Genomic DNA, 11,403 nt, shown 5'->3' with positions numbered 1-11,403 from the left:
ACTGGGGCTTGGCAACTGGAGAAGTGAGGTGTCAGTGGGACAGAGGGATTCTGGGATGTGTCCAGGTCCCTAACATGCAGTTAATGGGACAATGGTACCAAAAATCATTCCTCATGACTGAATGTGACAGCCTTGTTGTATGTCATCACAATACCTGAGGTCCTCAAAATCAGAAATAAAAATAATAATTATGACTGACAGAAGACTTACAAACAGTAGATTGGACTCTGTGATCTCAAAAAAAACAAACATGTTTAAGATAAAAATGCACCACCACTGAGCACAACACTGGGCAGTGGACATCCTGGCTCCTAAACTTCATTATAGAAGGACATAGATGTCCTCCTGGGCACCTGTGACCTCTAGGGGAGCTGAGGGTTCTCTGTACACAGAACAGCACCAAATTCCCTTCTCAGCAGACTCCCTCGCCTGCAATCAATGCTCTAAAATCAGATCTGATCAGATAGGACATTCCCCTTCCAAGGCCTTCTTCATAAGCACTAGGAGAACCTGACCATATAACACAGTGGAAATTAAAACTTTGGATGAGGTCTTGACTGGGCTTCTGCATTTCTTACTCTTATCTAGAAACATTACACCCTGAGCCTAGAGTGGGAATATTTGATTGTACTAAGAACTAGATAACCACACATAGGAGTTATAACTTCAATGGCTTGCCCCTGTTCGGAACACAAATCCAGACAAGTTGGTGTGTATACAGTGATCTTCACGCTCAGATGGAGCATCTAAGCAATGGTTCCCTTTAGCTGAGAACTGTTCTCTTGACCCACAGGGCCATCGTCATCATGTTTAGATGGCATGGCCCGAACTTCTGGTAACAATTTAATAGACCAAAGGTGCCAAGATGAACTCTCTGTCAGGAATGTCCATCTCCTCAATCATCTCCCCTCACTCATTCACTGGCATTTGATGGTCTTTAGTAAATACAACCAGCAGAGATGCCAATAATTTGTCTAATAGAAAAAAAAAAAATCACCCTAGGGTTTATGGTTTTATTGCTCTGTAGACATTAACGAATTTTGTATATAACCTTGCAATCTATTCCAGCATTCTTTTCTCATACAGACTATATAAACTTGCTTTTCAATTTTTTTTTGAAATTTGAACTGTTGGTTTTTTGAACTTTGAACTGTTGGTTCCCTAATGAAAGAGTTAAGTGAAACTTGGAAACTTGGACACACCTTTACTGTTTTCCCCCCTTAACGCACAACCCCTTCCTGGTGGCTGGGGGCTGAAGGGACGTCGAGGTGCGTAGGGAAGCGATCGCCCCAGAGCTGGCAGTTCCTGTGTCCCCATGACACACCTACGCTCTTCCGAACGCACCCCAAGAAGCTCGGACAGCCCACGCCTCCAAGCTATGTTTTTCCGGTTCCCGCCCCGGAGGGGGCGCGCGTCCACACAGCCCATCTAAATCCCCGCGACGCGACCCGCTTGGTCTCCTGCTCTTCCTACCCCTTCCTCTTCGCCTCCCCCTCCCTATCCCACCTTCTCCCGGTCCGGGCTTCACCCCGGGCCCTGGAACCGCCCCCGCCTGGCCCCGCCCCCTACCCTGACCTATTGGGTCCCGCTCCACTCCCCGCCCCTTGGCCTCCGGGCCATCCAGGTTCTAGATACCACCCCAGAATTCCGCCCACGCCCCGCCTTTCCGGGTAGCCATGGCGGGGGTAACCGGTCGGCTGATTCGGTGCTGGTGTCGGAGAGCGGTCTGGGGGTAAGTGCTGAGTCAGGGATCCAGGGTCGCCGGTGGGATCCCCTCGAGCAGAGGCGGTCGCCGAGCGCGGGAGCTGCCCTGTCTCTTATCTTGTCCGGGTAGCCACAGGGCTAGGCTTTTATGGTTTTTCCAGGGAGGGAGTGATGGCAGGTGTCCTTAAACGCGCGCCCTCTCTTTGGCTGGGCGCGAGATGGTCTCCGTGGACGCGCGGGGAGGCCTGAGCTGCCACTTCTCCCCAGGCGTTCGTGCTCAGCTCTCCCCTCGGGCCACACAGCCTTCCACCCGGGCTGCTGCTAGGTTGCCAACCTAATTCGCTAAAACGGGGTAGAACATCTCAGCACGCTTGGCATTTCTGCTGAATGCTGTAGAAACGCAGGCCGTTCTCCGTGTGGGGTCAGACTGCTTCCTGGGGAACACTTCTGTAGTGTTAACCCGCGGGGAGCACAAACTATGTAAAAACTGAGGTGGTGGGATTATAAATGATTTTCTCGATTTTATGTATTAAACGGTAGTGCTTCGTAATTTTTTAAAGCTCACTTTCAAATAAGTGAGTTTGTGCGTATTTTGTGAGAGCTTGCACATTTAGGCTTTGTGATAGACATTTTGTTCTTTCGTTTTCTATTTGGAGCTTAACATACATCACGTAGGATGCAGAGTTTTTCCCTTTTTGGAGAGAAACTAATTCAGTTATTTAATGTAAAAATTATTGAAGACTTTACTGAATTACTAATTTCAGTTAGTAATTAGGAATTGCAAAATTACTAATTTACTGAATTACTACTATTTCAGAGTTTGAACCTATGGGTTCTTCATGCTCTGAAAGTCGTATTATTGCAGAGGAAGTAATCCATTGGGTGTGGGCATTATTAAAACTGTATTATTTTAATCATCCTGGATCCCACTGACTTTAACTTTATATGCCAGGGTCTTCACTGGGAACATCAATTTTTTGCTTGTGGCCTCAATACTGTGCACCGAAATTTTCTCTTTCTCTGCCTACTAAATACTCTGCCTGGGTGTGCTCGCTGTTTCTGCTCTGCTCCTAGCTCGCTGGTTAACCTTCTCAGGGTGAGTCATTACGTGTTATCAGCGCAGCTTCACAGACTAGCTTCCACAGCAGTTAGATTTCCTCTAGATAAGTCCCCCACCTACTAAGAAGTGGCTCTTTGTCTGGAATGCCAACTACAGCTCATCTGTCTTTTTGAACCCTTCTTGTATCTTAACCCAGTCTCTCCTCCTCCTGATGTGGGAAACAAAAGCAAAAGAAAAATTAAATTTCCTTACTACTTAACAGCCCATTGAGGAGTCCTTGAAACAGACAAAGCGACATTCCTCTGGGAACTCAGTTGCCTTAGTGTTAATACTTTGCTAAGAGCAAAAAGCAATCTTAAGCCCAGCCCCCAGGCTCCTGTAAGTCCACATTAACATATAAAAATTCCTTTATCTCTACCCCAAGATACATCTTGACAATCATCCCCCAAGCTTATGACCCACAGATACACATCTGAAGGGTCTCATGACTAAGGTTTCATTAGACAGTAATAAATGACCTTTTCCTAACAATAGTTGGTCCTTGGAGGTCCTGGAAACCTTGCTTCCAAAATTCGCTAGAGACTTAGGCTATCCCTAACCCCTTTCCAACTTGAAAGTGTGTGATGAAATACATTATATGTTTATTTAAAAAAAAAAAATGTAAAAAAGAAAGAAAGAAAAAAAAAGAAATAAAGTGTGGGATGGGCCACTCCTCATGACCCTGGTGCAGCTCTTTCTGCCCCCGGTCCTGTCCCTGTGCTTTAAGAAAATCACCATTTTTGCACCAAAGACGTCTCAAGAATTCTTTCTTGGCCGTTAGCTCTGAACCCCAGCATCTTCCCAATATCCCTTCCACCTATAGGTTGGGACACACATTTTGCTGAACAGAAAGAATTGACCTGTTAATAATTTTATACTTTGTTCATCGGTGAGGGTGATGGGTCTGTAATCAAAGGAGCGACAAGGGCAGACAGGATTTCTGGCTGTTAGGACACAAAAGACCAAATTCTGTGCACTCTTCAGTCTCAGTCTCCTGCTCACTTACATCTTACAGTGCCTTTCATTTACTTTCTTGCCTGTGGCAGAATTTACATGGCCATTCACGATCCCTTGGCTTTTATCAGTATCTAATTAGAATTGCTCTAATTGCTGTGCTGGATTGTAGCTTCCTTTTCCTTTATTTTAAGATTGCTACAGTTAGCTTCTGTATTTTTTTTTTAGGGATCATTTTGAAAACCACTGTTGGGAAGGAAGAAATTTATTCTGCCCTTTAAGGTCCTTCTAGCTGGATTAGGAATCAAATTGACAAGAGACAGATTAATGGGAGAAAATCAAATTTCGTTTCATACCCACATGGAATCCACATAAACGTGAAATTCCAAAGATGGGCTGCGTGAGGCTTACATGACTTATATTTTGAAGCTTATATTCTGAGCTAAGGAGAAGGGTTAGGAGTCTGAGGATACAAAACAGAGGAAGACCATTAGCAGGAAGGTGAGAGGAGATCTTGAGAAAACAAAGATTGTCCCATTACTCAGATAAGTTTCTTAGATAAAGAGGAATCTCTGTTCATGGGTCTCTTCGTGGTACAGGCTCTTCTTTCCAATGTAAACTTGGGCAGTAGATGGGGAGTCCGAGAGCTTTTCCTGCTTCTGCTGGGCTTTGCTTGCTTTTAACTCAAAATATTGCTCATGCCCAAGGGGCCCATCTTGGGATGGCCTGCCCGTGGCCCTTACACCACTAACCATGACCCTTACACCACTAACCGTTTGCAGCCATCTTGTTGTACAGGGTCAGGTACAGGGAATGTATTTCAGGAGAAACAGAGCGTTTTGGTATGGACGGATTGGCAGCCATTAGAAATCAGTCTGCCTGTCTGCAGCTCCCTGAAGGTCCCGGCACTTCATCTGCACGTGAGCAAAACAGCAATGGAAGCCAGTCAGGAGGATTTTGAGAATGCGATGAATCAGGTAAAACTGTTGAAGGAGGACCCAGGAAATGAAGTGAAGCTCAAACTCTATGCACTCTATAAGCAGGTAAATACCTAATGTCTGACGTAACCTAGAGACATTTTGAGCTGATGGCTACTCAGATAGATCTGCCATGTGTTCTACTGAAATGCAGCTTTCATATTATGAAGGTTTGTATTGCTTCCTTTCCTCTAAAGAGTGTCTACATGGGAGTTTTTGTATACTTGTCTTTGCAGTACTGTTACAGCAAAAAGGAACCCACCAGGATCACTCTGGAGTCAGAGAGACTTAAAAGAGATAACCACTGAAGGTGTAGACCTTATTTGGCTTCTGACTAGAAAAAAATCAACTGAAAAACTGTTTTGAGACCACTGGGGAAATTTGTGGACTGAGTATTAGGTGATACCTAGGAGTTATTATTAAAGACACCATGGTTATATAAGAAAATGTTGATGTTCTGGAGGAATGCACACTATGTAGGGCTGAAATAGAATGGCACTTTGAGAGTCACTAAAATGTGAGAAAGAAAGGAAGGAAGGAAGGAAGGAAGGAAGGAAAAAAAAGAAAAAAGAAGGAAGGAGGAAGGAAGGAAAGAAAGAAAGAGAGGAAGGAAAGAAAGAAAAGGATGGACAAAGTAATTATGGCCAGAAATTGATGGTTATTGAGTTAGGTTGAGTATTTGGAATGCGTTATAATACTCTACTCTTCTATATGTTTGAAAATTTGTATAACAAAAATTTCAAACTAAAATTTTTAAGTTGTGATGTCTAAGGACAACCTTGGGAAGTCAGCTGGTTTTGGGCTCCTGTGTGTAATCTGTGTTCCTCTTCCCATGATGGGTATGAGCCTCTCTTAGTGTCCTAGAATTTGACTTTGCTCAGAAAGAGGCCAGGACTTTGCGCTTAACTTCTGGGAAGTAATCCCTAAGCCTCAAAAGGTCAGGCCTGCTAAGGAGTGTCTCTGTTGGCCTGAGTCTCACAGTGTGATTTAGAGTGAGGGCTCCTGGCTATGTAGTCAGCCATGCCTACCCCGTGGAGCCCCAAATGAAAACTCTGACCACCAGAGCTTAAGTGAGCTTCCCTGGTGGGCAGTATCCCTGTGTGTTACTACACATCTGTTCTGGGGGGAAGTACAGTTTCCTGACTCCAGGCTGGGTTCGGGGAGAGGGACTTGCATACCTTGTTGCCTCTCCCTCTCCAGATATCTCCTTCTTGCAGGGTGACCTTTGCCTCTTTGTCTTTGGAAAATCTATGCCTCCTACACTGCCTTTGTTTCTCAAAGCCTCTTTCTTCTTTCCTCTTTCAGCTAATGGTGGAATTTAAAGTTTATACAGGTGGCTACGTAAGTGGCATGGGATATTCATCTCAAAACATTCAGTCCACCTACTCTCAAACAAGTAAAATTTAGTTGTTTTCTATGGTTCCTCTTTGCATAGCCTTCATTTAAGTTTCTATAGGGCCAGTGGCTCTGGCACTCTCCCATCTCTGCTACCCCAGGTTCAACTCTTCTCAGTTGGCAGAAATCCACCACTGAATTCGTGGAATTTTTTTGTGCCTTTGAGTGGGTTTCAGAATATATGGTAGGTTTCCAAATGTTTGTTGGCTGGTTACGTTTGAAGATAGTTTGCTTGAATATTTTGACTGTGTGTGAAAAATGGGATCATTGATACAAAACTAACTATTAGGAGTTTTTAAAAAGTACTTTGCCAAACCCCTTGTCTGACTTTGTTTTCATATTCAGGCATTTATGACTTATTTTAGGGACCGGTAGCTGATGGCACATTTTGTCTCTCCGGTCTTTTTTCTGTTGTATATTTTTAGCAGCAGCATCAAAGACAGTGCAAGGGGAAAGTTAAGATGAATTTATGTATCTTCTAAAAGTGTTTGCGAGGGGAAGGCGCATTCATGCTAGTTGTACATTTTAAATCTTAAATATTTGACGCTCTAATTTGCATGGACACGTAACTGATAATTGCCCCTGTCCTTTTCCCAGGCCACTGAAGGATCTTGTAATACACCCAGACCGGGTGTGTTTGACTTGATCAATAAGGCCAAATGGGAGGCATGGAATGCTCTTGGCAATCTGCCCAAGGTACACTTACTTGCTACTTTGCTTTTATTTTACTTGCTATATTCCCGGAGGAAGATGGGTGCTTCTCATTATTAAACCATTGTAGGTAGAACCTGCGAGATCTGGTTGGACTCTGTTGAATCAGACCTCTCTTCTTTCTTCATTGCAAGGTGCTGTTTCTTAGCATGGTTAAGTTTCTCACAGTGCTTGCTTACTGACCGAGGATTGAGGTTATTTGTCTTCTTCTCCTCAGGAAACGGCTAGGCAGAACTATGTGGATTTGGTGTCTGGTTTGAGTTCTTCGTCTGACTCCTCTAGCCAAGGGAAGCCTGAAGCAGACCAGAAACAAGCTGGATACAAAACAGTGGTGATGACCTCTGAAGACAGCATCACAAAGATCATGTTGAACCGGCCTGCCAAAAAGAATGCATTGACCGAACAGGTAATGTGACTTGAGCCCTGGGACTTTGTCCTACCTTTCTTTCCTCCCTCTGTCTGTTTCACTCAACAACTAGAATGTTTCAGCATCATTGCTATTGTTGTGATCTCTTGTTTGATTTGTGTAGGAAGATTAGTAATGGTGGCTATTTCTTCATACAACTGAGTTGGGCATTTGTTATTTAGAATTTGTTGGCTTTGGGTAGGTTCTATGTGTCCAAAAAAGCACTGCAACTCTCCTAATGATAGAAACACAAATAAATTAAATTAATAGAAATGAAACATACATTGATATAAGAGAGTAGGTGTAGAGATTCTCTAAGGTTGACACAGACTGTCCCCAGACTTTGCTCTTTTCATTTAGACTTGTGACTACTGTTCAAGTTGCATGGGCCTTTATTTATACAAGTAGAGGGAGAAAGGAAAGAAGACCTTCATTTTAAATATAGCATAACCCAACTCTCCTTCAGATGAGCTGCTCACAAGAGCTCCTTTGATCTTTGAGTCTTTCATCAAACTACAACGATAATAAAAATAACCACTTCTACCCCTTCCCCTTGAAAAATATGTGGGTAATTAATTGGATGCTTGGTGCTGAACTGCAAGTAAAATTTGCGTGGCTATAATCCTTTTCATTGGGTTTGTCATCTATATTATAGCAGAAGGAGTCTGCTCACTTAAAATAGTGTTAAATAAGAATTCCATGAAGTTGGATATGTGCCATTGACTTGGTAAAACACTTGATCCTCAACTTCATTGCCATTGCCTCATTTCTGTGTGATCATCATGATGATGGTGATGATGGTATTGATGGTGATGATAATGATGGTGTTGATGGTGAATGATGGGGATGATGGTGGTGATGGTGATGAAGATGGTAATGATGGTAGTGGTGGTGGTGATGATGGTGATGATGGTGGTGATGGTGGTGATGAAGATGGTAGTGATGGTGATGGTGGTAATGATAGTGATGATGGTGAATGATGGTCGTGATCATAGTGGTGGTGATGGTGGTGATGGTGGTGATGATGGTGATGATAGTGATGTTGGTGGTGATAATAAATAGTGGCTGCTCTTTGCAGAGTGCCTAGTGTGTGTCAGCACTTTCCACACAGAGATTTCTTTAATTCCCACAAGGGTCCCACTTCTAATACTATTTAACAATAAAATAAGTAGGAATGTGCTCAAATTCCCATAACTAATAAGCTGGAAAACCTAAATTAAAACCCTAATATATCCATGTCATAATCCCAGCTTTGGCCAGTTACCCAGTCATGCCGTGTTATCATAACCATAATAATAATAATAATGGAGTTATTTCCTTATTTCCTCCCTCAGTGACTACAACTTCACCTTTACTTGTCTATTATGTCAGGTCCTTATTTTTTTTTCAGTATCTGTGTATCCATAAATACCAACCCTCTTCATCATTCTCTCCTACACCGATGTCTTATCTGAGGTAGAAATGATACCAGTGCATTAAAAACTGTAACAGCACCTCCCAAAATTTTCACAGACATTGCTAATTTAAAATATTGGACCCATTGTCTTCAGCTACCATTACATGTCTTGAAATCCCAGCCTTGAACACTTTCCAGACTGTCTGGGACATGCATGCTCTTTTTTGAGGTCAAAGCTGACAAACTGCTTCATGGAAATCTTCCCCTGGCCGCCTCCCATCCCACCCATGCTGGATATCAGTGCTTCCTCCAAGCTGTCTGCCGTGATGTACTTTCCACCCAGTTTAGAGTTCCCCCTCTCTATTAATTCCAAAAGCTCAAGGACTAGGTCTTATTTGTTCACTTTTGGGGAAAGGTGGATATATACCCCAGTGTCCACAAGAGCGCATGGTATGTAACACACACCAAGTAATTGTAAAAGGATTGAAAATCCTTTCAACTGTATTGGGCCGCCTTTTTAGTTATGTAAATACAACCAGCATCACAGTTGGCGCTTTGCAGAGGACAGGCTTACAGACTGACTTTTAGTGAATCCCACCCGATGGTTGTCATTTTCAGAGTTCCTTTCTTTTTCTTGTCTCCCCCTTTCACATAGATGTATCAAGAAATCATACTTGCACTTGAAGCCGCAAGCAAGGATGACTCTGCCATAACTGTTTTAACAGGTAAGACATTTTCTTGAATTTCTTAATAAGTAAATTTACTTTGGAGGATTTCCAACCAGATAGGAAATTGAGCAAATAGCTCTGAGGTCTTTTCCAGTACTGAGATTTTTTTTTTTTTTTAGTTTTTATTTATTTATTTGACACAGAGAGATCACAAGTAGGCAGAAAGGCAGGCAGAGAGAAGGGGGGGAAGCAGGCTTCCTGCTGAGCAGAGAGCCTGATGTGGGGCTCCATCCCAGGACCCTGAGATCATGACCTGAGCTGAAGGCAGAGGCTTAACCCACTGAGCCACCCAGGTACCCTGAGATACTCTATTCTTTTTAAAGTTTTTTTTTGTTTTTTTGTTTTTTTTTTAGTTTTTAATTTCTTCTAAGCATTCTTGCAACAAACCCAATGAAGTTAGGCCCTATGATTACTTATTTTATAGGTGAGAACACTGAAAACTTAAGTTTTGATAAATAGTGCTTTTATTATAGTTATTTTCTATATATTCTCCACTTTTGGTTTCTATTTCCTCTTTGATCCAAGCATTACATAATAATGTTAATTTCTTAGAGTTCCAGAAAGGCTTTTTTGTTGTTGTTTATTTTGTTGGTTGGTTTTTGGTTTTCCATTTCTGTTATTGATTCCTGGTTTCACTTAATTATAATCAGATGATCAGTTTTACGAGATTTACTATTTATTTATGTATGTATGTATGTATTTATTTTGGAATGGAGGGCTAGGCAGGGGAGGAGGGAAGGACCAAATCTTAAACAGGTTCCATACACAGTACAGAGCTTGACACTGGGCTCGATCTCATGACCCTGAGACCCGAGCTGAAATCAAGAGTTGGACACTTATCTGACTAAACCACCCAGGTGCCCCACTAGATTTACTTTTTAAAAATCTATTAAGCTTGGGGCGCCTGGGTGGCTCAGTGGGTTAAAGCCTCTGCCTTCGGCTCAGGTCATGATCCCAGGGTCCTGGGATGGAGCCCCGCATTGGGCTCTCTGCTCAGCAGGGAGCCTGCTTCCCTCTCTCTCTGCCTGCCTCTCTGCCTACTTGTGATCTCTGTCTGTCAAATAAATAAATAAAATCTTTTAAAAAAATCTATTAAGTTTTATGTATATAACTCCATATTGAACTCTCTACCTTGAAGATAAAGAACTGGAAAATGGCCAACTTTTTTATATCATCCAGGAACTATTCAAAAATAAGTTCATTCTTTGAAGATACAGAGTTAAAAATATATCAGTTAGACTGACCTTTCTAATTTATGTTAGATTCCCCATTTCTGGTTTTGTCTTCTAATTAATCTTAGACTGAAAAAAGTGAGGGCATTTATTGCTATTATGTTTCTTTCGCTTTCTCCTTCATGTCAAAAAAATTGCTTTAAAGCAAGTTTTTATCTTACTGACACTAGAAGACTTGTGAATAGTTATCCTTTATTATAAAATGGTCATCTTTTGTCTCACTTAAGGCTTCCTGCCTTGAAATCAACCTTGTCGAATATTAATGCCTTAACACCTGCCTTGATACTATTTGCACTTGCCTGGCAAACCTTTACCCATCCGTTTAGCTTTCTGTCCTTCTGAATTACTTTTTACAGTCTGCGTCTCATAGAACACATTGTTAGATTAGATTTTTTTTCCCTCATTGATCCAGTCTGATTTTTTTTTTTTTTTTTTTTTTTTTTTGGTAAAGGCCCCTTTACCTGTTTTGATTTATGTATATGACAGATCTGTTACTTTTTAGTTCTGCATCTTACATATACTTACTACTTACGTTTCCTTTGACTGTTATTTTTTACTTCGTGATCTGGTTTGGATTGGTGTGTGCTTTACTTCTCATGGTTTGAAAGGTTTTTTTCCTGCTTTTAGTAATTGCTGTTACAGCGATGCATGGTACCCATCAATATCTCTAGCTCGTCTGACTCCCCTTGGACAGTGTCTCTTGGTTGCCCCTATGAGAGGCGAGGAAGGGAGCACGCATTTCCCAGTGCTCCTCAGACCTCTCTTCTGAGTATATGGTCTGCTAAGTAGTGTTCCATTATC

At 42.2% G+C, this 11,403-nt stretch overlaps 1 protein-coding gene across 2 annotated transcripts in view; it reads left to right on the top strand.

Annotated features, from left to right (window-relative positions):
* Window positions 1–1,637: 1,637 nt before the first annotated feature.
* The window catches only part of LOC111156700 (enoyl-CoA delta isomerase 2), a 20,870-nt gene continuing 11,104 nt past the window's right edge, over window positions 1,638–11,403 (top strand). Inside the window, exons 1-5 of one of the 2 annotated variants that reach the window (XM_022517736.1) lie at window positions 1,638–1,732; window positions 4,647–4,800; window positions 6,727–6,825; window positions 7,058–7,246; window positions 9,298–9,367. In XM_022517736.1, the coding sequence (XP_022373444.1) occupies window positions 1,677–1,732; window positions 4,647–4,800; window positions 6,727–6,825; window positions 7,058–7,246; window positions 9,298–9,367 (568 nt within the window). In that variant the 5' untranslated portion in view covers window positions 1,638–1,676. The remainder of the gene's footprint in view (window positions 1,733–4,646; window positions 4,801–6,726; window positions 6,826–7,057; window positions 7,247–9,297; window positions 9,368–11,403) is intronic. The other variant, XM_022517735.1, reaches the window with a different exon arrangement.

This window comes from Enhydra lutris, unplaced genomic scaffold (assembly GCF_002288905.1).
Source record: "Enhydra lutris kenyoni isolate GAN:26980312 unplaced genomic scaffold, ASM228890v2 scaffoldscaffold48, whole genome shotgun sequence".
NCBI lineage: Eukaryota > Metazoa > Chordata > Mammalia > Carnivora > Mustelidae > Enhydra > Enhydra lutris.
Note: the sequence above shows the minus strand (reverse complement) of the source record. Positions and strands in the feature narration are given on the sequence as shown.